The 25,540-nt window shown below is 34.9% G+C and overlaps 2 protein-coding genes and 1 pseudogene across 23 annotated transcripts; 1 reads left to right on the top strand and 2 right to left on the bottom strand.

The window, feature by feature from the left end:
• Nucleotides 1-770: 770 nt before the first annotated feature.
• On the bottom strand, nt 771-9,242 carry LOC132616745 (uncharacterized). 17 transcript variants are annotated; one of them, XM_060331378.1, is made up of 9 exons: nt 9,050-9,242; nt 6,146-8,462; nt 5,742-6,062; nt 5,557-5,656; nt 4,361-5,481; nt 4,069-4,142; nt 2,597-2,634; nt 2,417-2,510; nt 771-1,318 (listed from the first exon to the last, which is right to left on the bottom strand). In XM_060331378.1, the coding sequence occupies exons 2-5, from the start codon at nt 8,440-8,442 to the stop codon at nt 4,744-4,746; spliced, it is 3,456 nt and encodes a 1,151-aa protein (XP_060187361.1). In that variant the 5' UTR covers nt 8,443-8,462; nt 9,050-9,242; the 3' UTR covers nt 771-1,318; nt 2,417-2,510; nt 2,597-2,634; nt 4,069-4,142; nt 4,361-4,743. The 17 variants fall into 17 exon arrangements, with proteins under 17 accessions (XP_060187361.1, XP_060187367.1, XP_060187369.1 ...); XM_060331384.1 differs by having other exon boundaries at nt 2,597-4,142; nt 4,361-4,470; nt 5,547-5,656; XM_060331386.1 differs by having other exon boundaries at nt 2,417-2,634; nt 4,361-4,470; nt 5,547-5,656.
• A 969-nt stretch (nt 9,243-10,211) lies between these two features.
• LOC132616747 (uncharacterized) lies at nt 10,212-19,500 on the bottom strand. Of its 6 annotated transcripts, XM_060331390.1 has the most exons (10): nt 18,595-19,500; nt 17,893-18,014; nt 15,332-15,605; nt 14,020-14,146; nt 13,636-13,929; nt 13,448-13,549; nt 12,483-12,873; nt 11,878-12,058; nt 11,504-11,562; nt 10,213-10,565 (listed from the first exon to the last, which is right to left on the bottom strand). In XM_060331390.1, exons 2-8 carry the CDS (start codon nt 17,930-17,932, stop codon nt 12,039-12,041), a joined length of 1,248 nt encoding a protein of 415 aa, XP_060187373.1. In that variant the 5' UTR covers nt 17,933-18,014; nt 18,595-19,500; the 3' UTR covers nt 10,213-10,565; nt 11,504-11,562; nt 11,878-12,038. The 6 variants fall into 6 exon arrangements, with proteins under 6 accessions (XP_060187372.1, XP_060187373.1, XP_060187374.1 ...); XM_060331389.1 differs by having other exon boundaries at nt 10,212-10,565; nt 11,504-12,058; XM_060331391.1 differs by lacking the exons at nt 10,213-10,565; nt 11,504-11,562; nt 11,878-12,058 and having other exon boundaries at nt 12,301-12,873; nt 17,872-18,014; nt 18,595-19,498.
• Nucleotides 19,501-21,607: 2,107 nt separating this feature from the next.
• Nucleotides 21,608-25,029, top strand: LOC132619643 (gamma aminobutyrate transaminase 1, mitochondrial-like; annotated as a pseudogene).
• Nucleotides 25,030-25,540: the final 511 nt, after the last annotated feature.

Below are 25,540 nucleotides of genomic sequence, written 5' to 3'. Positions count from 1 at the left end.
TTATGCTTACATAATGTTTTTGCTCGTTCTTTGTAACAAACACTACAAAAGAAACCCCAATTACCAACAAAAAATTTCGTTGGTAAATTGATCAAATCGGTTGGCAAATTGAGTTACCAACCGAACACCAACTGATATTGATCCGTTGCTAAAAGGCTCGATGGTAAATTTTGCCAACTAATTTTAATTTGTTAGTAAAATTACCAACTAAAAATTGGTTGTTAAACACCCGAAGACATTGTTGGTAATATTTTAAGCTTGGCCTTGAAATTTCCGTTGGTAAATTCACTAACTAATTTTCGGTTGGTATATTGTTAGTACCTTTACTAACTAACAGAAAAGAAGTTAGTAAATTTGGTTCTTCATTATCCAATTGCGTAGGTAATTTGTTGGTAACTATAGTAAAGAAAAAGAAATGTTGTTGGCATTCCGTTAGCAATTGTACTAATGGATAAAATTTGGTTGGCAAGTCCGATGGTAAAATTTTCAAGATACATTGGTAATTGGTTAGCAATTCTAGTTACAGAAAAGTTATGTTGGTAATTTGTTGGTAATTTACCAACGAATTTTCGAAACGTTAGCAAGAATGGTTATTTAGTTTTCTAAATTATGTTAGTAATTGGTTAGTAATATTAGTAACAACAATTTTTTTGTTAGAAACCGTCAGGAAATTTATTAACTGATTGTTAATTCGTTGGTAAATATTACCAACCAAATGATTAATATTTATACTAATATAAAGCTTTGAAAAATCTGAAAGCTGTAAAACAAATCCAAAAAACATTACCTATTTCATAAATAATAACATCTATCACAGAATTGAAGAAACAATCCAAAGTGTGTCTAACATAAAGCAATCTAAAATTGACCTAAATATGACTTGTTTCATGATTCGAGGACGTGTCAGGTCTACCAGAAGGAGGTGAAAGTAAGAGAGCTATGATGCCCGAACAATGTACTTGAAGTATCTGATTAACTTCCTCTTGCACCTCTTGTTGCACTTCAGGTCTCATTCTTCACGCAATACTTGTCGCATTTCTTCCCTTATTTCTTGTTTGATCTCCTCTCATCTCATGCTTCGTTTCTTGAAGATGATGTCCAACAAATTCTTGCACTCTAGCATCAAAGTCGAGATGTCGAACGCGGAGGATTCACCAACATGCCCATAGAAAGGTGCTTGAAGACCAACACCATAAAGGTGCATCTTCTTAATCCCACCCACTTCATCCAAATAAATTTTTGAAAAGTCAATTGTAGGAGGTTCGCTGGATCAATCTTCAGGCTAAGATACAGGTGTAATCTTAGATATGACAGCATCCTAGAAGCATCAAAATTGATAAATGTTATACTTATATTCTTGAAAGAAAAACCATCAAGAAATATTCGGGGAGGCATCATAGAAAACTTAACCGTTAAAAATAATACCTTAAAGAAACAATCAGTTGATGTAACAAACTCTAATTTTTTTCCCATACGAAATGCATTACCTGTTTGGTATCAACTTGCCACATTTTTCAGATAAAGGATACTACTAATATTTTTCAATACATGTCCTATAGCTTGGATAAACAGTTATGTAACAGAAAGATGGTACAGTTTCTCTATAGAAAAAAAACTCGTAACAGTTTACCGTGTTTTTCTGATTTTTACATAATTAATAGGCATCTATTAAGAAAGAGATGTCAATAAACAAATAATTTGCTAATAGTGATCAAAGTCTAATATAAGGCATTGCACAGAACAAGGTATGTAAGTAAATGAAAAAGCAGAGAACTTGTAGTTCTAAAAAAACTTAAGTAAACATCATGTACAATAACAAATAGTTCTCTATGGTTTAGTCCATTGAAAAAAGAGAAACGTGATAACTGATAGCGCAAAAGATTTTTAGTTATTTACTGTGCATTCATTACGGACATGCTTTGCAGCACCATAGACTAATTTAATTAACATCATATGATAAATTTAGACAAAAGTTTTACATAGAAAGTGGATTGTTAGTGCCAGTTAAAGCAACAATACAATAGAACATGTTCAAAACTAAACCAAAAAGATAACCTTGTTCACAGAAGTACTATTTAATAAACTTACAGAATGGTAAAAAGAAGCAGTAACTGGAAGGCTGGCCATCTGCATAAGTATTTTCTTCCCTTTTTGGGGAATACTTTAGGCATTTTTATTAAGAAGTATTTCCCGGAACATGTTCTGTAGCTTAGACGAGCATTTTTTGAACTTAAGCATATTAAAAAAACTCATGATCATGAATTTGTCAAAACCTCTCATTTTTAATGGTTTATTTTCTTGATCAGATTTGGGGTAAACACGGGGGACGATTTAAGCCAAAAACTCAACACAGATCGAGAAAGATAAATAACAATGCTTACATCCAGATAAAAGTAGAAAGGATTACGTCACTTACATATGCGGTCTTAGATTTGTCCACAAACTCATTATTCGCCTTGAGACGTGTCTTCCTCAGAAGCTCAGGTGGAGGTGATCTTCCCAGTTCTAGCCTAAAATTGAAATTACATTTACCACATTAATATATAAGGAGTAGCTTTGAAGAAATTATAACTTTGGCTAAATAAAAATAATATACCAGTTGTCTTGCATGTTCTTGGTGAATTTTGGAGCCTCCTATAATGGAGTAGATGATGCAAAAATTTGGAAACCTGTTAGTATCACTGATCCTATACAACTTGGAAATGATGTGGTTCAAACAGCTTCAATTTATTACATTTGGTTTGTTGGACATGCAGAATATATTGGTGTCACTGATCCATACAATATGGGACATGACGTGATACCAAGATGTACAAATTTGATACCAAGTTCTATCTATTGATTTCCTCTCAAGGTGTGGTATTAGCACTTAGTGCTCAATCTGTTGAGAGGTCCTCAATAGATGGAAAGTGTGGTATCTCAGGATATAATATGGGATTTAGGAATCATATGGTTGCCTCAAATACTTGCAGCACTGTTATTAGGCAGTCTCTTGAGGCATTGTGGAATGACTTGGTTCAGATTTGGTTCAAGGAACATAAGAGGGTGTACAGGATCTGCTTATTGACCTTACCTCAATGTTCTGTTGAGATATTGTCAATGAATGGAAAGTATATAATCTCTGCTGCTATCTAGTTTAGCTGCATAAATTACTGGTGTTCAAGAATCTTAAAAGAGAGACACAAGAAATTTGGTTTTAGTTATTACTGGTTTTTGCCGGTCTAAAAATACTAACTGGCTGCATATTGCTGTTATGCATACAGGATCTGTTTGTTGACATTACTTCAGTATATGGTATTAGCAATTATTGCTCAATCTGCTGAAGTGGTGACAACTTATGGAAAATGTATTGCTAACACGAGGACAAAGAGCAGCATGACACTACTACAACAGTGCTACAAGGCAAGGCCTTGTATGCACATTAGCTACAGAGTTCTACAAACACAGACTGTAAGCATGATGCAAACTGTAGGTTCAAATGGTTCTTAAAGTTTTGATAAACCTGCAGTCTGGTTCGTACAAATAGAAATAGTAAGTTCATACATGATCCTTGTATTGACTTTGTCAGTGTGTGGTATTGGTACTCAGTTCATCATACTGTGAAATTGACAATGCATAGAAAGTGTTATGAAGTTAGGTTGTACAATATCACAGATCATGCAGGGAAACAGAAGCAAATTAGGAGGTCATATGGCTTATTGGTGCATGCACCTCACTTTTGGCACAATTTCAGGCTATCGATGCAAGACTCAACAGCAGATCATTTCATGCAAGGATTATATTACCTAGGAGCAGTTTTGTGGTCAGTTAATGTTTCATCTCATAGTTTACAATGCAATTTTCAGATTTCTAGTTAGTTGGATTTAATGTTCTGAAGCATGATAACAGTAATGAATAGAGTGGATATCAACAAACATTTTCAATTTACAATCTGATAATACTTTTGCCGTAGAAATGCTTCAATAACCGTAAATGAAGGACTCAATTAAATATAAGCTTCATATTACCATAGAACAGGGAAATCACTAGGTATGTTGTTGTTGTATTACCATAGGACAGAGAAATCACCTTCCATATCCGATTTGAGTCTTTTTATTTATTGGTAACTGGAAGCTAACCTGCAAGCTTGACGGTAGAACTTCCTATTACCACCAAAGACCAATATTAGGAAAATTCATCGACATGATCCCACAACAACTTTTGGTCTGTGGATTCTTTCCTAAAACTCATCGGGAAATGAAATTTAAGAACATATTCACATGACCTCAGACAACAACTTTTTACTTGGCTTCCTTTGTTAGTTTTTTCAGCAATAGAAACATTTCAGGAGCAAAGTAATATACTCAATTAAGATAGTTACCAAGGAGGTATATGTAAAGATCTAGGTCTTGTCAAAGAGTCTATAAGCGCAGACTAATTTAGGACAAGCAGCTGCGAGAACTCTTTGCGGAGGAAATTTGTATGTTATGCCTGAAAAATCAAATAGTATAAGAATTAGTAACAGAAAAACATAGAGATGCAAGTGATAGAGAGCAGAAATAGAAGAAAAACAATAAAAAATCAACTGTAGAAGCCATTTACTGAAGAAGGAAGAACTAGAAAGAAGGGAAATTTCAACAATAAAAATAGAAGAAAAACAATAAAAAATTTCAACAACTGATGGGCTTCAATGGGTAATAACCAGAAAAAAGACTATGTTTCAATCACTCTAGCTCTATTTGAAGAGATTGGAGTAATTTGACTCTATTCACTGCCACTTGCATCATATGCCTCTTCATCCTCATTATCACCATCTTCATCTAATTCAGATTCATCATGAATTTCTTCCTCATCACCTAAATCATCATCATCGTCTCTTAAGTTTATGAATTCTCCATTTGGATCATTCCGCTCAATAGTTTCATTGTCGGGTACCACATCAAATGTTAAACCATCTTCATCATTTTGGAATGGCTCTACAACATCAGCTGGAGGTAATTGTGAAGAAGATGGGGGCATATCCACAATACCCCGAGCTTTTGTTTTGCACACAGCCCACCAGTCAGTCTTATCACGTCGTAAGCTAGGATAAGCGGCATAATACACTTGGGCCGCTTGCATTGCCAAAACAAATGGTTCATACTTTTTTAATTTCCTACGATGGTTGACATCCACAAGTTTATATTGCGGGTGAATCTTCATTCCTACTTTTGGTGTGGGATCAAACCATTCACACTTAAATAAAACAGTTCTCTTTATCGGCGTGCTACCCTTGTACTCCAATTCAAGGATATCAGTAAGCACACCATAGTAGTCATAGTCATCTGCACTGTAGTTGGTTCCTTTTATGCATACACCACTGTTATTAGATGCTCTAGAAGAACTGCGGCTTTTAGTGTGAAATTTATAGCCATTGACATTATAACCCGTGTACGGTTTTGCTGATCGACGCGGACCTTCTGCAAGGGCCTTGATGAATTCATTATCTATGTGGACTCGTGCCTATTAAATAAAAACAATCAGAGTTTATCATAAGTAATGTAAGTAAAAGAGGAAAGATACTGTACAGGGTCTCACATATCTTTTGAACCATGATGCGAAATCTTCATCAAGTTTCCTATCCACATCCTTCTCCGTAATTTGTGGAAAATTTTGACGCAGGGAGTCAATAAAATTTCTTTGAAACACATGCAAAAAAATGACACGCAAATTTATTTTCACAATTTTGATGTATAAATGAAAATAAAAGCTTGAAATCTTACTGCACATATGGTTGCACTTCTACGCAATTTAGTAGAATATAAATATGAGCTGCATCAAGTTCTTCTTCTGTCAGATATCTCCGATCCTGTTCACCAAATCCTTTACCTGGATAGGTGAATATAGAAAGATTACCGTGGTGTTTACCCTGATCACATGTACCACCATCATCATTTTGTGGAACTTTCCTATGCCTTGTGTAAACATGAGACTCAAAGTAGTGTGAACAAAAAGAAGAAGCTTCCTCAACTAAGTAAGCATTGCATATGGATCCTTCAACATGTGCCTTATTACGAACATTGTGTTTGTAATTCCGGAGGTTTCTGAAAATATCACATAAGCTCAAGTCATTAGTCACACGTGATAATGAAAATGAGGTAATTAAATATATCAAATGAAATCTTACCTCTCAAATGGATACATCCACCGATTTTGCACCGGACCAGCTAGCCTTGCTTCATAAGCAAGATGCACAGGGAGATGTTCCATTGAATCAAAGAAACTAGGAGGGAGTATACGCTCTAATTTACAAAGTATTTCAGGTATTTCTTTTTGAAGTCTTACCATATCCTCTTCTCGTATTACCGTGGAAGTGAGATCCCTAAAGAAAAGGCTCATCTCAGTAAGTGCTTCCCAGACTTTTGTTGGTAATAGCTCACGAAACGCAATAGGAATCAATCTTTGCATGAATACATGACAATCGTGGCTTTTCATACCAAACAACTTATGTTTTTTCATGTCCACACACCGTCCCATATTTGAGACATATCCATCTGGAAATTTCAGATTTTTCACCCATTCACACAAAACCTTTTTTGACTCCTTGTTTAGTGTGTAAATAGCTTTCGGGTATTTGCCACCAACAGCTTGTAGTTCAGGGCGTCGACAGAACTCTTTCAGGTCTTCTCTAGATTTGGGGTTATCTTTTGTTTTACCATCTACATCCAGTACTGTGTTGAACACATTCTCAAAAAAGTTCTTCTCAATGTGCATTACATCTAGATTATGCCGAATGAGATTGGTACTCCAATACGGCAAATCCCAAAATATGCTTCTTTTCTTCCAACCGGAAAACTTACTAATTTGACGATTAACAATATCAGCCCCAAGTTCTGTTACCTTTTTTAGTCCCAATTCTTCTATCTCTCTCAAAATATCCTCACCTGACCGTACCGGTGTAGGATGAATTGTGACTACTTTGTTCTTTCTAAATGAGTTCCTATCCTTTCTATATGGGTGATCCGGTGGTAGGAACTTACGATGATTGTCAAACCAAGATTGTTTGCCACCTTTTGTCAAAGTAAAAGCATCTGAATTCTCCATGCAATATGGACATGCTAGCCTACCCGCAGTACTCCACCCAGACAACATCGAATATGCGGGAAAGTCACTGATTGTCCACATCAAAGCAGCTCTCATTTTAAAATTTTGCTTCTTAGAGATATCATATGTATCGACACCTATATTCCATAGATTATTTAGTTCAGCAATCAAAGGCTGCAAGAAAACATCCAATTGCTGCTTAGGATTCTTTGGCCCAGGAACTATAACTGACAAAAACAAATAGGGATCTTTCATACACATCCAAGGCGGCAAGTTGTATGGTGTCACAATTACTGGCCAAGATGAATATTGTTGTCCTGTTTGTCCAAATGGCTGAAACCCATCTGTGCATAGCCCCAATCTGACATTACGACTTTCCATTGCAAAAGATGGATGCACTCTATCAAAGTGTTTCCATGCGGGTGCATCTGAACAGTGACGCATCACACCTTCCTCAACTTCATGCTCGGCATGCCATCGCATGTGTGAAGCAGTAGCTTCGGAAGCATACAGTCGTTGCAACCGTGGCGTAAGAGGAAAGTAATACATCTGTTTAAATGGTACAAGATTTCTCTTTGAATTAGATCTTTGCTTACTAGGCTTGTACCTGGGATGACTACAAAACTTGCAATATATAAGTTCACTGTCTTCTCCCCAATAAATCATGCAGGCATTAACACAACTATGAATTTTTTCTACTGGCATGTTCATTCCACGCATTAACTTCTTAGTTTCATAGAAATTTTTGGGCATCAGGTTATCAGGCGGAATTATCTCATTCACATATTGACAAATGTCATCAAAACATCTTTCAGAGAGGTGGTGTTCAGCCTTGATGTGCAACAAACGCGCAACAGCTGATAGTTGAGAATGCGTTTCGCAACCAGGCCACACTTCTTGATTTGCAGCATCAATCATATCATAAAATTTCTGTGCATCAGGATTAGGAAATTCTTCCATATCATTTGGATCGAATGAGGGACCAGCAGCCTCATGGATCATTCTATGATATGAAGTAGATGGTCCAGGCTCATCAAATGCACCATCATTCACCGGTGGGCTATTCATTGTATGATCCCAGTTGTGCCTCCTTTCATGTTGATGTATATTTCCTCTAACCTCATTTTCTCCATGCAAGTACCAAACATGATAGTCCGGTTTAAAACCATCGCTCAACAAATGTGCATGGACTGTATGAACATTTTCAAAGTTTCTATTCTGACATTTCTTTCGGTTACACGGGCACCTTAGTCTCTCACCATCCCTCCCTTCTGGATGATTCATGGCAAACTCAATAAATTGTTGTACACCCCTTACAAATTCTGGATGATATAGACCTCCAGATAACCTTTTGTACATCCATTGACGATTTGAACTCATTTTCCTTACAAGCCTTCTTTCTGTAAATATGGGAAGAGTAAAGAATATTATAATTTATACAATCTCTGGATAGTAAAACAAGTGCAATTTACAACTAAGTATCAAGACAAATGTTTCCGCTAAATTTTAATTGCAGTAGTATCTTGCTTCTTTTCTTTTTCTTTATGTAGCTTAGTTTAATCAAAACTTCATAAAATAACTACTATTGGGACATACTATGATTCAAAAGTTTTATTCTACGACGATAAATACAATGTATCTAAATAAGTAAGTTAGTGTAGATCCTATTTTGATTTGGTAACCAAAGATCAGAGTAAATGTTCCAGCACATTATAAACCAAAAAAACAAACAAGTCCAGTTATTATGAGCACAAGCTTCAAAATGAAGTGTTATTTAACAGGGGGTTCGAAAACAGTAGAACTAAAAGAAATCTTGAGCCCACTTCAGAACTATCTTAGATAATTCACCTTTATCAAGGGTATTTGAAAACACAACCCAACCCATAAACTACAACCTATATAATTAGCCAAACAAATGTAGCATATTAGCAGAGGATTGATCGAATCAAACAAATAAGGGAAAAGTAAGATTGATAAGAATACTTACCACTTAGCCAAATAGATTGTGCAATTGAGAATCCAAGAGCACGGATGAATTTGGGGAGACCGTAGTTTGAGATTATGTTTTAATTGAGAAAACCATGGAAAGGATTTACATATTAGTAGTGGAATTGTGAACTGTGATCTGGGTTGAAACTGAAAGAGAATATCTAATTGGGGCTGAGGGTTTTGTTTGGACACCGTAGAATTTTATTGACTTCTTTCGTTTTTGATATGTAGTATTTTTGCAATTTTTTTAAAATTCTTTATACTCTCTCCGTTCACTTTTACTTGTCTAATATTCTAAAAATAAATTTTCACTTTTACTTATCACTTTTAGCACATTAAGATAAGATAATTTTATTTTTTCTATTTTACTCATAGTATTAATTACTCACTTCAAATTATTTTTCAAATCCAATAAAAATATACACTAATTAATATGGGCACAGTGATAAATTATGCACTTCATTTATTAGTTCTTAAATAGCGTGAAAAGTCCAAAGTGGACAAGTAAAAGTGAACGGAGATAGTATTACTAGTAGCTAATCACATGATTTAGAGCCTGTTTGGCCTAGCGGTCTTGAGTCCAAAAGTGCTTTTTTTTAATATTTTAGGTGTTTGGTTTGTAAATTGAAACATGTCATTTTACGAGCACCAGCTGATAATCCAAGCAAAATCACAATGAAGTTTTTGAATTTGCACTGAAAAATCCCGAAAAATAACTTCTTTTTTTTAAAAAAATAAAGTGGGGTTAGTGAGGGTTGTGGAGGGGAAGGGGGTGGTGGAAGGTAGGAGTGGGTGGGGTCGTGGAGTGGGGTTTGAGATGGGGTAGGTGGTAGAAGGTGGGGGTGGTAGGTTTGGGTTGGTGGGGGTGGGGTGGCGTGGGGGTGGGTTGGGTTCAAGTTTGTTGGGGCGCGGGGTGGGGTGGTGGAGGAGGAGGGGTTGGGTTTGTTGGTATGGGGGGTGGAGGCTGGGGTGGGTTTTGGAGAATGCGTTGGTGTGTTTTTGTTAATCAAGAAAATGTTTTTCCTCAAAATTTTAAGGAAAACATTTTTTAAGATCTTTAGTGCAATCAAATAAGAGAAAATAGGAAAACGTTTTTCTTCATATTAAACACACCCATAGTGACAATAAATCAACGAACAGAGCATGCTAATTTTATATAATTTTATAAAATTTTATAAAAAGCAAGCAAATAAAGAGTCTTTACAAATGTAGCCAAACTGGCTAATAAAAATGCAAGAATTAATCTAATGACCAACTTAAGACTTATATGATGTCCTAAGTTGGTTCTACAACTTGTTAAGAAATAAGTGAAACAAGATAAAAATATGAAAACTGCAAATTCACATTCTTGAAAACCAGATTTTGACCAACAGATGGCTTAAAAATTGTTTCTTGGAATTGTGCTTTTGCTGATGAATTGCTGCAGCTGCTAAGCCTTTGCATGAATGGCTTGATCATGTGATAAACCAAATCTTGTCCAATCCTGGCCCAAACCTGCAGCCTTACTCTCAAACCTGCACACATTAAAACCCAGTAAAGCAGTGCAGGTCTGCTATTATTGCCCAATTTCCTGCAGCAAAAATGGCCTGCAGTACTTATCTTCAAATCCTGGAAACAGATTTGCATCAAATCCTTTCCTATATGAATAGGATCAATGACAAACAAATTTCAAATGTCCTAAAGCAGGCTAAACAAGTAGGAATTTCTCAAGGTGTGATTGCTATATCAACTCAACACATTCATGACCAATCTATATAAACATACTCATGCCAAATGTCTTATCAAAACAGCAATTAAACCCAACAAGACATGTAGACTATCTATGCACATGCTAATAGTCTAGAGCTAATTTGAACAATCACATATTTGAAACAGCAACTGAACTTAACTCAACATGCTTATGATTACTTCAAACTGGCACATCAGTAGTCATAAACTAAACCACATCAAGCTAGGCAGTATGCTAATTAACAATGATCAAGCTGAAAGGCAGACATGCTGATGACTATTTTAACATACTAGTCAGTTCAAGACCAAACTGGCTAAACCCAAACTAGATGAAGTAATCCTTTTTCAGACATTCAAATGACTAATAATCTACCATGTGTTTAATTAAAAAATAAGTAAACCATAGAGCAAGACATCCGGACAATATTAATCACTAACTAAATCTATTTACCTAAGCAAAAGTAATTAAACAACACTTGAACTAAACCAATACTGAACACATTAACGGCAATAACTGGGCAGAATGAAACACATAAACACAAGAGCATACTACTAAGCTAAAACTAACTAGGACATGAACAAACTGTGATTAAGCTAAACAATATATACACATGATAATAACTATACGTTTCCTAAAGCAACATCTAAACTAAAACAAACATATAAGCATATAAATATACAGACACAGAAATTACTAAAAATAAATAAAAGGAAGAAATTTTACCTTTTCTATATGCAACCTCTTGTCAAGATTGAAATTGAAGCTTTTTCTCCTCCCTCAAACTCAGCCACAAAAGAAAAAATCAAATTTTAATCTAGGAAATCAAATTAGTTAAAGGTTTCAGCAACTATGCTAAATCCCTAGGAAAATTTGTTTTTTTTTTCCTATGTATGGAAACTTGTGTGTGTTGTGTCAAGAATGGGTTCGTCATATAGAACCTCAAAAACTCTAAAATTTGATTCCCAATCGATGTGGGATTTTCAGTGCGTTTGAATGAAAACGAACAGGAATCGAGCACAAATGAACAGATACCATTAAGGATTTGTCCTTATTTGACCATGAATTGCATAGAAGTATGATAGAGGATAGGGTTTTACCTTGTTTGGCTGAGTAGAGGTGGAAAGAAGGCAAAGCATGATGATAAGGTCTTGTTTTCATCCCACCACCAACAACCATCTTCAAAACTACCAGCAGGAATAGTTTCATTCTCCCCATAGCCCAACTTCTCAACAAAAGCCTGCTGCAACTGCCAACAATTCTACATAACCTCCATATTGCCTGAACATACAAATACCAAGTTCTGAGAATCCCATATCATCTCCTAAGTACCTAGGATCAGTGGTACAAGCAGCATCAAATTTTTCCCCTTCTGCATACTAGCAACAAATTCACCAAAATTACCCTTGATGGTTTCTAAGCCTATCCACTTCAACCAAATATGCACCAATCATTCCAACCATAAACAAAACTGTGAGAATGCGCGTAAAGTAATCCTTCATCGAAGTTGCAAAATGTGAATAAAACAAACAAAAATAGCTATTTTTGAAACAATAACATCAATCATAAGTTAATAAACAATCCAAAGTATGTCTTAACATAAAAGACTCTAAATAAATCTAAATAGTACTCTTGTCATTATTTGACTAAGAGTCGCGTCTACGAGAAGGAGGTGTAGGTAAGCCGGCTATGATGAGCGACATACGTGCTTGGAGTATTTGATCAACTTGCTCAGTCACCTCTTGCTGCACTTCTGATCTCATTTCTTCACGCATTTCTTCTCCCATTTCTTGTCTAATCTCTTCTCTGATCTCTGCTCTCATCTCATTCTTCATCTCTTCCTTCATTTCTTGCATACGTTGTCCGACACATTCATTCACCCGAGCATCAAAGTCTAGATCTGGATGTCGAGATGTTGAAGCGGAGGATGCGCCAACATGTCCATAAAGAGGTGCTTGAGAACCAAGACCATAAATGCGCTTCTTCTTAATCCCGCCAACTTCATCCAAATAAATTTTTGAGAAATCAACTGTTAGATGCTCATCGGATCCATCTTCAGGCTGCGATGCAGATGCAATCTTAGACATTACGGCATCCTGAAAGCAACAAATTATGACATGAATATTATAATAATATTTTCAAAGAAAAACCATCAATAAATAATCATATACAACAAAGTAGAAACATTAAATGTTAAAATAACACCTTAAGGAAACAATTATTTGATGTAACAACATCTAACTTTTCCCATAAGAATTGCATTACCTGTTTGGCATCAACTTGTCACACCTTTCAGATGAAACAATATTTAACAAACTTACAGAAAGGTATAAAGAAGTGGTAAATGAAAGGTTCGCCATCTTCATAAAGTATTTTCTTCCCTTTTTCGGGAATCCTTTAGGTATTTTGATTAAGAAGTCTATCCTGGATCATGTTCTATAGCTTACACGAGCAATTATGTAACTGACCCAAATCAGATATCAAGCATATTTCAAATTAAAACTCAGATCATAAATTTGTCAAAAGCTCTACTTTTTAATGGTTTAATTGCATGATCAAGTTAGGATTAAACATGAGGGATGATTTAAGCCAAAAACTCGACACAAATCTAGAAGATAAACAGCAATGCTTACATCCAGGAAAAAAAATAGCAATGCTTACGTCACTTACATATGTGCTCTTAGACTTCTGGTCCACAAACTCATTATTCGCCTTGAGATGTGTCTTCTTCAGAAGCTCATGTGGATGAGGTGGTCTTCTTAGTTCTAGACCCTAAAATCGAAATTGCATTTACCAGATTAATACATAAGGACTAGCTTTGAAGAAATTATAGCTTGGCTATTTAAAATTGAATATACCAGTAGTCTTGCATGTTCTCGGTGAGTTCTAGAGCCTCCTGTATGGCGTGAGGGGCCAGATCCTTCGCCACCTTTCTCACTTAATCGATTTTTTGAACATTGTGCGGACTTGGCTTTAAAAGCGTCAGTCTCCCAATGAGGCTTCCAGCTATCCCAAATAGATGCCGGGATATGTTTGCGCTTCTTCTCAGAGGCTCTTGCTTCAGATAGCATACCTTTGTATCGCTCTGCACATTTTCTCATAAACGCATCCTTTATGGAACCTTCGATTGCAGTATCCCATCGGAATCGTTTCTGTTTTAAAAGAACAAAATAAAAATAATAAAAGGCATTGTTTTAATTGTACAAAGTTCATTAGTGAAATGATAATTAGCAAAAATTTACCTTAAATTCCTCCCAATAGAAGTCCTTTGTCTCTGGTGTAACGGACTTCCAATTATGTCCTTCGTGATCTAGCTTCTCCTTGAAGATTTTTGTGACTGCCCGAGATACGTTATTACTCGGCTCCAGGCTTGAATAAGTGATAAACATAACAATTTTTACACTTTCAAGTTAGCTAAAAGATAACACAATAAGCGAAAAAATAAGGCACGTTACTTGCTACTACAAATTAAAATAGAATGTTAGTGGATGTCATTGCATATAAGTTAAATCCATCGACCTTTTTGTCATCTTTTCCTATTTAGAAGGTCACTGGAAAATCAATAAGTTACCAGATACTGCTATGAACTAGGATTTAGTTGGTGATAATGATTGTGACAAACAATTGGAAAAAAAAAGTATGTCAATGGGATGCTAGTTAAGCATATTTTTATTGAAGCATTTGCTCATTTAACACCAAAAGGAAGGTGAAGTCATCTGACAAAAAAAATATGTAATTCTATTATGGGAATTAATCAAGTTATAGTGCAAAAAGAAACTTGGATCACATTTTCAATCTTACCAGTAAACTTCTTATCAAAACCCCATCTTTCAACACCTATCAGGATTCCTCAACCACAATTCTAAAGAAATAAATGTTCCCTATGAACCTTCAGGAGTAATTACAAAAATTAATACTCCTCTCACACCTACTTCTTTCAACAATATTTCCTGACTATGCACAAATATAAGTTCAAATGAGCGTTGATTCCCCTAGAAAAGTTTTCTAGAAATTGTGTATTTTTTTACTGTATAAAATATTTAGAAAGATCCCAAATTAGTTGTTCGTGTAAAGTTTGATCTTACTCTAACAACCTGTTAGATTAATTTTACTTTAGTTTCTTATTCTTTGTTTATGACATGTCTTTCTTATCGAATTTACGTCTAGAACTGTTTAATTCACCTTCAAAGAGCTTGTGTATCTTCAAATATGAGTGACAAGATCCAAAAATAGAATTAAACCATGGTTGTGAAACCACTTCATACTTATTTCTTAATGTTGAAAAAGGTTGCTGCTTATGCAGAATGTACATAAGTTTAGGTTGAGTACTAACAGATAGGAACAACTAAAGAGGAAAACGTATCCTATCTTAATTAGATGTTCAACCTTGATTTACATTTACTTTGTACTATGTCCTTAAATTAGTGTCATATTTGGTATCATTTTGTGCGAGTTAATTTCTTTAGCTAGTTGTACTCATATCGACAGTCGCCTTACTTCATATTTAAAAAATATAATACAAAATGTAAATAGTGTGGCACTTGGTACTCTTACCCTCCAAGGACAATTTCAATTGGGATATGAGTACCATCAATTGTGTTTGAAGAACTTGTTGATACTATTTCATCTCTAGGTGTATCAAGCTCAGAAGATGATGATGGTACAGATCCATTGACTGCTGCGACTGAATGCGGCGTTTCTGGTGCCGACGATTCAGGTGATACTGGTGTTTGATTAGGTGCGGGAGTCAACATAGGAGAAGATGGCAGTGGATTTGCATTCCTTTTTCCAGAATATCTACTTGGTCCACCTCCCCTCGGTGCCATATCTGCGATTTCAAAGAGACATGTAGATGAATAAATACATAATCAATGAAATCATGATCAGATCTAATTATAACAGGAATGAGCAATTAATTGACATGTCACTGCAAGAACAAGATGTCTTTGAAAATTTAAGGAATACATATTTTAATTCATGTGTGGCTGATAAAAAGATAAAAACCTGAAGAGGAACAAATTTATTCCATCACTATTTCTTAATGTAGTTCTAGAACAACTACTTCTCTCACAAAAATGAGAGTGAGGGATAACGGTTCAAACAAACAACCTGAAAAACTATTAATACAAATACTTAAACTGGTGACAAAGAAACGTAAAATCGACGAGATCTAAAATTCAAGAACTTTGTCAGCAAGAAATATAAAATTCAATAATAAAAACAACTTACAGACTATGTTTCTATCACTCTAACTCTTATAAAAATCTTATTTTTGTAGAAAGGTTTATGAATGTTATCCTAAATATATCATTAATTTTGAGACATAAAGAGAGATTGGAAGAGACAGCTTCCTAGCAACAACAAAGGACAAAAGGAAACACAAAAAAGGTCTGATGTTCCTCAGTTTTTTGGAAAAGAGTTTTAATTTTTTAAAACAAGGAACTAGAGGGGGGAACAAACACAATTTTAATTTATGCTATAGGGGGCTCGAAATTAGTAGACCTAACAGAACTCTTGAACCAACTTCGCTGCTATCTTAGAGAAATCGCCTTATCAAAGGGATTCAAAAACACAAATAGCCATATATCATCTCTTCCCTAATCAATAACCGATCAACCACAAACTATATAAATGTTATATATTAACCAAACAAAGAAAGCATATCAGAAAGATATACAATGGACTGATCAAATCAAATAAACAAGGGGAAATTAAGATTGATTATAGAATACTTACCAGTTAGAAGAAAGGATAGTGAAACTTAGTATTCAAGAGCAGCAGATAAATGTTGTAGCTTGAGATCATTTTCAGTTGAAATTTACATATAAGGGCGTATTGATATGCTGATCGTGGGTTGAAATTTATACATAAGGACATACTGATATGTTGATCGTGGATTGAAATTGGAGAATGAGAAACTACAACAATGGCGCGAGTGGAGAGTTATGGCGCGAGATTGTCTATAATTTAGGATGTGGAGGGTTTGCTTCTTCTTTTTTCACTTTTTTCTACTGAAGTTTTCTTTTTTCTGTGCACACTAAATTACTTACGGGTTGAAATTGGAGAATAAGAAACTACAATAATGACTAGGCATGATATTTAAGAAACAAAGAAAGATTATTAAATCTTATGGTCTAAAATAAGTTAAGGATATTTGTGAGATTATAAATCATCTCGTTAAGCATGAAAGACAAAGTTTAAAGTTAAATTATTGCCAAATAAAGAAATGTATCATATTTTAACAGACTAAAAAAAAGTATATCACATAAATTGGGATAGAGGGAGTAATATTTTAATTACAATTAGTTATTTGTATAAAATAATAAATTTTAACTGTGCTAAGTTATTTTCTTGAACTACAAAATACAAATTAAGTTTTTAAAAATTTATAACTATTTTTTAAAGTTTGGGTATGAGATTAATATTAATACTAGAATTTATAATAATTGGATGTCGTCTATATATACAAAGACGAATACGCAATTAGAATAATTAGTATTATGTAAAATAAACCATGTAAAAATGCTACACAGTGTTTTAAGAGGCGGGGTCGCGAGGCGAAGCCTTTTCCGCAGCACGGGGGCGAGACGTAAGCCCCAAAACACGGGACGTATGTTATGTCTCATGTATCTTCAATTTTATAATTTAATTGCTAAAAAATAAGCAAGTAAAGTTTTCATTAAAATTCTGCAAATAAATTCCAATAATATAAAAAGAATTATTATAAATATTATGTGAGAAAGGTAACAACACAAAAATGATAATAGCCTAGATAATTGTCATTCACTTCATCATCAATATCCATATCTATTATTAGTCCTTCCCATTCTCAACTATATTCAATTCAAAGAAGGAGAAGGGCAAAAAGTATAAGAGCAATGACAAAAATTGGATAAAGTTGCTTCACGAACATAGGGCTATGAAATCTTTATCTCTTCAATTTCAAGCACAATCATCTTAAAAAACTATTTATGACAGTGTTATTTTCTACAGGATGATAACATAAAATATAATTATCATTATACCAATAATGAAGATCATAATTCATAGCATAATTTTAAAACAATAAAAGCCAAAGTTAATATGGGGCATACGCCTTTATTCCCAGAGCTTACACTTGTGCGCTTGGAACTTACGCCCCAAATCCTTGGGCATACGCCCTATGGATCAACGCCTTCCATTTGCGCCCTCAAGCGTTTTTTATACGCCTCGTCCCGGACTCGCCCAGAAAACGCCTCTGAAAATACTAATGTTACACAACATATTTTAATTTTGACATGATATAGATCAACTATTTTAATGTACTTTTTGATAGAACACACTTTTGTTTCCATGAATTCTTTTCGTGTGTCCTGATTAATGTGCGTCGAACTAAATTTCGCATATGAAAAATTAAAGATAATAAGAATAGTACTCCCTATGTGACACACTTTTCTTTTTTGTTTTTCTTAAAAATGATTATACATTTCTATATTTAGAAAAAAATTAACTTAAAAACTTCCCCTTTTAATATCTATGGCTTATTAAACCACACGTTTGAGAAGTCTTTTTTCGTAAACTCTCTGTCTAGTCAAACTATATCGCATAAATTGAGATGTAGGGGCTATAGCAAACAATAACATTTGTATTTCAATAAATTATGCAGATAACAATATTTAGACTTTCTTAAATCAAAAGAAGTAGTCCTCTGATTCTTCTCCTCATGACCGTCAACTCAATTCTTGAATTGATGGACTAAACTTGTTTCTTAAATTTGACCATGAATGAGGAGTTAGGCTTTGATCACGAACGTGGAGTAAGGAACACTTACGACTTACCACTTGAGAGAAGAGCTTATTGATTTATGAAGACTTTTTATAGCCACTTGAGAGGAAGGCTTCTTGATATGTAGAAGACTAATGAATCACCACAGAAGAGGAAGATTTCTTGATAGATGGTAAATTTTTGGATCACTGACAGAGATGAAGACTTCTATTAATATATGGAAGACTTCTTGATCACCACATGAGGGGAAGGCTTGTTGATATAGAGAAGACTTATGGATCATCACCGAAGAAAAAGATCTTTTGATATATGGAAGACTTTCAAATCACTGCCAAAAATGAAGGCTTCTTGATATAATATGTATTTTTCTATCCTCTTCTTATGATGTCCCTCTTTTGGACTTACCACGACGCCTATTATTTTTATGGGGGAATGAAGTTTGTGAAAAATACATATGCAAAATCTTAAGGGTAAATGAATAAAGTGATCCTTCAGAGAAGCCACAACCTACAAAGGGGAATCTTTTGCCAAATCCGCCAACTTAAGGAGGGATGCTACAAATAGTCTCTCTGTACTCGTGGAATGCAAGTGGAGGCACTAATTAATTCATCTCAACAACTACGCAATTGTGGATGAGACACATCTAGCCAAAGATTTTTAAGTTATAAAAAACTCGTTCTCACTTACAAAAAGGAGATACAAAAGTTTAGCACTCTTGAGCTAGTGAATGGCTATAATGAGATAGATTGACAAAAAACGAATTTGATTAATTCAGTTTGTAAGACTTTGAAACAATTAGAAAACCACAAAAATTAAATGATTTGGTTTGAACAACAAGGACATTTAATCAAGTCCGAGAACGAGCTACCAAACAAGCCTTACGAGAAACTATAGGAACTCTACATCTGAATAGTTGTTTGAATAACGAGTTTCGATATTTACGAACTATTAATGCCAATATTGACATAATTGGAGCAATAAAACAAATAACTAGTAGTATTTCTACTGTAAGTATTATTTTTTTTATGTCAAAAAACAATTAAGAAGAATCATGGTAACCCTCCGAGCTGACAAAACTAGTAATGTTTTTCGTGAACGTAATATTAAACAATTAAATATACAGCAAAGGGTCAAAAATACTCCTGAACTATTCGAAATAGGTCACCTATACCCTCCGTTAGTTTTTCGTGTCAAAAGGGCCCTCACCATCAATAGAAGGGACCTCAAATACCCCTCCACTTAACGGCTGGCCATTTAAGCTGACGTGGAAGTGCCATGTGGAAAAAATTATCCACGTGGACGGCCACATCAGCCTCTCTCCCTCTTATTTTATTTTTTCACCAGTCTCCGCTCGTCCTTCCACCCCTCACCCTTACCCCCTCCCCCGACCAAAAAAAAAATAACAAAAGTTTTGAAACTTTTTATTTTTTGTTTTTTCACTAGCCCCCCTCCTCCTCCCACCCCTCACCCTTACCCCCCAATTTATTTTTTTGTCAGCCCCCCTCCTCCTCCTACTCCACTCCTCGTGACCCAACACCTCCACCCTCTAAAAAAAATGAAGTTTTGAAAAGTTTTTGTTTTTGGTTTTTTGCACCCTTCCACCCCGTACCCCCTCCCCCCCCCCCCCCCCCCCCAAAAAAAAAAAATTTGAAAAAAAAGTTTTGAATTTTTTACTCCATCCACCCACCTAAAAAAAATAATTTTGTTTTAAAAAAAGTTTTTATTTTTTGAATTTTTGCACCACCCATCCACCCCCACCCAAAACAAAATCTTGAAAAGAAGTTTTTTTTTGGGGTGGGGGGTGGGGGTGGGGGGAGAGGTTGGGGTGGGAGGAGGAGGGGGGCTGGTGAAAAATAAAAAAATCGAAACTTTTGTCAAATGTTTTTTGGGGGGCGGGGGGAGCGGGGGTGAGGGGTGGGAGGAGGAGGGGGGCCTAGTGAAAAAATAAAATAAGAGGGATAGAGACTGACGTGTGGCCGTCCATGTGGATAACTTTTTCCACGTGGCATTGTCATATCAGCTTAAATGGTCGATCGTTAAGCGGAGAGGTATTTGAGGTCCCTTCCATTGACAGCAAGGGCCCTTTCGACACAAAAAACTAACGGAGGGTATAGACGACCGATTTCGAATAGTTCAGTGGTATTTTTGACCCTTTGCCGTTAAATTTATAAAGAAAGATAAATTTACCACTAAATGCTAGATTCATAAAACAATATCAATTGATGTAGAATCCATTACTAAATTTATTATTTAATATTAAATTCGTCAAAAAATATCAATCGATTTAGCACCATCTTTATATTTACCAACCGTTTGAGCACCAATTGGTGATTTACCAACCACTTTAATTTTTCGTTTGGTAAATTTACCAACTATTTCAATATCAGTTGGTAATTTACTAATGAATTTGATCTCAATTGGTAGCAATTACTAACTGATTTAGCATTGGTATGTAATACTACCAACTAAAGATGTATCGGTTGGTAAATTTTGCCAATGGATTAGTTATCGGTTGGTATATTACCAACTAATTCTAATATGTTAGTAATTTGCAAACCACAATCTTAATCCATTGGTAAGAATTTCCAACCGCTTGAGTATTAGTTAGCAACTTTACCAACAAATAACAATTTGTTGGTAATTTACCAACGTATTTTTGATTGGTTGGTAAAATTAGCAACAAAATTTCGTCGTTGGTAAATGGTTGGTTGGTAATTTGTTGGTAATCTGTTAATAAACTATACTCTATTTCTTACTATCATATTTACCAACCGATATATAATCAGTTGATAATATTACCAACGAAAGGTGTTTGTTAGTAATATTTCGGTTGGTAAACCGTTTGTAGGAAGTTGCTAAATTAGGCGCCATTTTTTCCCGCCATATTTACCAACTAAAGTATTTAGTTAGTAAAATTTTAGTTGGTAATCCGTTAGAAATCCCTTGCTAAATTCTAAAAAACAATTTGGTTACTAATATGTTAGTAATTTGTTGCTAATTTGCTAACGAATTTGGGTTGTTAGTAAAATTGGTTGGCAATTCGGGTTTTTCTTGTAGTGAAATATCATGGTTCAACTCTTATCTCTGCCAGTACTGGTGCGGACCCACCCTATTAGGAGGGGTCACGTGCCACTGCTAATCTCGAAAAAATATTATATATATATGGTGTATACACCGTAAAAAACGTATGTATATTTAAAAGGACGCCTGAAATATATTCACTATTTTGGTTCGATTGGTTGTTGGGCCCTTAAGTCCTTACATGAAACTTGGGTTCGGGCCTAGCTATAGCAGTTTAGTTTCTATTTTTTTGTTGAGTTTGTTTTGTATAGACTCTCAACAAATAAATTAATAAGCCCACAACTTTTTTTTTTTTTATTCTTTAGTCCTCCCTTAACACCCCCCCCCCCCCCCCAACACACACACACACAAAGGAAAAAAAATGAAGAAGAAGCCCCAAATCAAATATTTTCCCCATTCTAAACACGTTCTCCTTCTTTCAATGTTGAAGTTTATACTTTATACTATTTACTAATACCTTATCATAATTATTAAATTTTCAAAAGAATTGCACGCCAAATTTTGACAGTAACAATTGACATGTCAATATTAAGGCATTTAGTCATTATTGCCCCCTCCGCGTCAAAATCATGGGTCCACCTCTAAATACAATAAGCATTATTTGACGCCTCTGAATCCAATAAGCATTATTTGAAATCAAAATCGTTAAGATTCACTATTATGTTGCCAGTATCTGTTTGGCTAATACTTTCTTTTGCAGTCTTCCTGCATTACACCAAAAATTTAATCTTCCTGTTCCATTTGTTCTGCACGCTGACTGCCCTCATTATTGGCGTTATCATCTGCCAGGTTATTACATATTCTTACCAACTCTTTACTTTTCTCCTCTTCTTATGATGTAATAAACCATTTTCTGTATATATTATGTCAGGTGAGACAGAGGAGGAGTTCTCTACCAGGTTGGCTAAAATTTGGAAGATCTTATTCTCAAAGAGGGACCTGAAACAGTAACTTCCGTCAACTTAAACTCCTGCTACTCAGTTTGTGCATTGAGGTTGATTTATTTCTGATTTAATTTGCCTTTTCACCTCAGGTTGCTGCATTCATTGCTGAACCGGTCATGGGAGCAGGAGGTGTCATATCTCATCCGGCAACCTAGCTATTTTGATAAGGTAGTTTTCTTTGCCTTTTTGTTTGTTCCTTTTCATTCTTGTAGGAGGAAGCTAAATTGCTTTTGCATTACTCCTTAGAATGTTGCGTGGGGTACTCAATCTAGATGTGAGAGTTCTTTCTATAGTGTGGTGCCAAAGAATGAAGGCAATCAGCTATTTCTTAAGAACCTTTGAAGTTTCATTCTTTAAGTGCATAATCTTCAAGACAAGGATGAAGCTGGTAAACAATAAATAGTTTGTGGTTACTGTCATTGTCAAAGATGAGTGTAACTGGTAACATTTCTCTGTCTGTACACCCAAGCATATCTGGATTTGTTTTTTCCATGAGGTAGAATTGAGGATTAGCAGCAATAGAGAACTTTGTGGGTACATAATGCTACGACCTACGAGGCTTTTGCAGCTGCAAATCCCTTTCTTATATTTCGGGCAGTTTTTGCATTTATCTATTTTAATTACTTTAGATTATGCTTATGCATAACTGAAAGAGCAATTTTCCGTTTCATTTATAGATCCAAGCTGTAGTGAAGAAATCTGACATTCTTTTCATTGCGGATGAGGTCATCTGTGCCTTTGGGAGGCTTGGAACAATGTTTGGATGTGACAAGTATAACACCAAACCTGATCTTGTCTCCATAGCCAAGGTAGTTTCAACAAAATCCGATCTCAGCTATACCAACTTATTTCTAGATATATAAATTTTCTTTCCTGAATTGTTTTTCAAGCTCTTTCTTCTGCATATAAGCCAATTGGAGCTGTCCTTGTAAGCCCTGAAATTTCTGATGTAATATATTCTCATAGCAATAAACTTGGTGAGCATTCTATTTGTTTGATAGCATATCAAATCATTTCCTTTGTCTGTTAGCCGAAACGCTGATTTATTTTTTTCTGGCTCTAGGTTCCTTTTCACATGGATTCACTTATTCTGGGCATCCTGTTGCATGCGCGGTGGCAGTGGAAGCTCTTAAGATCTACAAGTATGTATGCTTGAATTGCCATTCGACTTCCTTCCTCCCAGTTATGGATTTTTATGAACACGTGCTTTTTTCTTTACCTTGCAACTTGCATAAGACTTATCTACTAGTATAGTCTGCTTATTCTAGCATTATGGTTGCTGACAACCATGCATTTAGTATATAGACATTGGCTATTGTACTTAGCTAGTTCTAAAGACCTGAAAATGTTCAAATTATTTCAGGGAAAGAAATATGGTTGAGAAAGTAAATAAAATATCCCCAAAGTTTCAAGAAGGTCTGAAGGCGTTTTCTGACAGTCCCATAGTGGGAGAAACTTCCTAATGATTGGTTGTTCATTTGCTTCACTCTTATTTTTCCGTATGTAGATTAGGGGAAATGGTTTGATCCTTGCGGATAACAAATCTCCTAATGATCCTTTCCCTCCTGAATGGGGTATGTAATTTCCTCGTTGGCTCTCCAATAATCGATGGTCAAATTAAACTCTTAGCTTATGTAATTTGCTCATGTATTGGTACATATTTTGGAGCGCAGTGTCAGAAGAATGGTATGTTGGTACGTGTTGCTAGTGATACCATCATGATGTCTCCTCCATTTATAGTGACTCCAAAAGAAGTTGATGAGGTATGTTTATGGCTTACAATTAATATACATAGAGTTTAAGTTTATACACTATAAGTGTAAAGAAGTTCTACACTATCAGGTCACCCCAAGAAACTATCTACAAGTAAGCCTCCTTAAAATGTGAAACTTGTAATATTGAAATTAAACAAGACCGATTACCTATGTAAAGGTGACCTAATGGTATAAAAATTGCTTAAGTTAATGGTGTATATAACTTAAACTCATATTCATATGTGTGTGTATTCCCGGAAATTGCTTTGAGGCCTCACCTTTATATTAACCAGTTTTTGTGGTTTCTTGTGATAGCTTTGCAACTTGATCTTGATAATGTGTAATAATATTTTCCTTTGTGCAGTTGATTAGCATCTATGGGAAAGCATTAAGGGAGACTGAAAAGAGGGTAGAAGAACTCAAATCCCAGAAGTAATATATTGCTGACAGCAAAAGCTTGATGATGGCCAAAAAACAAACTCAAATTCAAGCACAATCAAAAAAAAAAAAAAAAAAGTCAAAATATCTTGGATATTCTGTAAAATGTCCAGAATGAAGTAAGAAATATAATTTTTAGTCCAAGTTGCTCTTCTCGTTCTTTGAATTGCTATAGTTCCAGCATTTTATTCATTAATGAAGATGTCTATACTTTACCAGTTGTCATTCAAGATTAGTACATTACAATATTTTGGAAAGTCAGTTGCATGGAATGCAAACGAGTATTATTTGTTATTTTTAATACATATGCTTAAAACTTTTTGAGTTTTTATATGTTCGAGTTTGTATGTTAAAACACATTTTTGCTAAAGGCTCCTTTTGTCAATAACAGTTTCTTAAAGATTACAGGTTAATCATTTTTTATTTGGGAATCAAATAAAAATGAAAGCTCGCCTAACACATCCAAATTATGGACCGTCAAGCAACTTTTTTCTTGTTTCATGTTGGAGAGAGTGAATATGTAGAAGTAGTCTTATGTGATTTACAATTTATTCTCTTCAAATTAAGAATATTTAGAGTGTTTTTTTTTTTTTTTAATTTATGGGAAAGACAAAAGTAAGATAAAAAAGGGAAAAGGGTCAAAAATACCCCTCTACTTTGGGAAAAGGGCTAAAAATATCCTCAAAACTAATTTTGGGTCAAAAATACCCCTCACATCATCAATTTTTTCACATATACCCCTGTCTTAACGGAAATTCTCAAATCTGCGAAGATAATCCGGT

Source organism: Lycium barbarum, chromosome 11 (genome assembly GCF_019175385.1).
Source record: "Lycium barbarum isolate Lr01 chromosome 11, ASM1917538v2, whole genome shotgun sequence".
NCBI classification, from domain to species: domain Eukaryota; kingdom Viridiplantae; phylum Streptophyta; class Magnoliopsida; order Solanales; family Solanaceae; genus Lycium; species Lycium barbarum.
The sequence above is the reverse complement of the archived record's forward strand: the minus strand, read 5'-3'. Positions and strand labels throughout refer to the sequence as shown.

Bases quoted from the DNA above. Each gene is read 5' to 3' on its own strand.
- LOC132616745 (XM_060331371.1), bottom strand. From the start codon at position 8,442: ATGAGTTCAAATCGTCAATGGATGTACAAAAGGTTATCTGGAGGTCTA. The intron at 6,063-6,145 runs GTAAGATTTCAT...TGATATTTTCAG, and splicing joins TGGATGTATCCATTTGAGAG to AAACCTCCGGAATTACAAAC. The intron at 5,657-5,741 runs GTAAGATTTCAA...TGTGTTTCAAAG, and splicing joins GAAGTGCAACCATATGTGCA to AAATTTTATTGACTCCCTGC.
- LOC132616747 (XM_060331388.1), bottom strand. From the start codon at position 17,932: ATGCCCAAGGATTTGGGGCGTAAGTTCCAAGCGCACAAGT. The intron at 15,606-17,892 runs GTAAGCTCTGGG...TTGAAATCGCAG, and splicing joins TAAGTTCCAAGCGCACAAGT to ATATGGCACCGAGGGGAGGT. The intron at 13,550-13,635 runs GTATATTCAATT...TTTCGATTTTAG, and splicing joins GAGAACATGCAAGACTACTG to GGTCTAGAACTAAGAAGACC.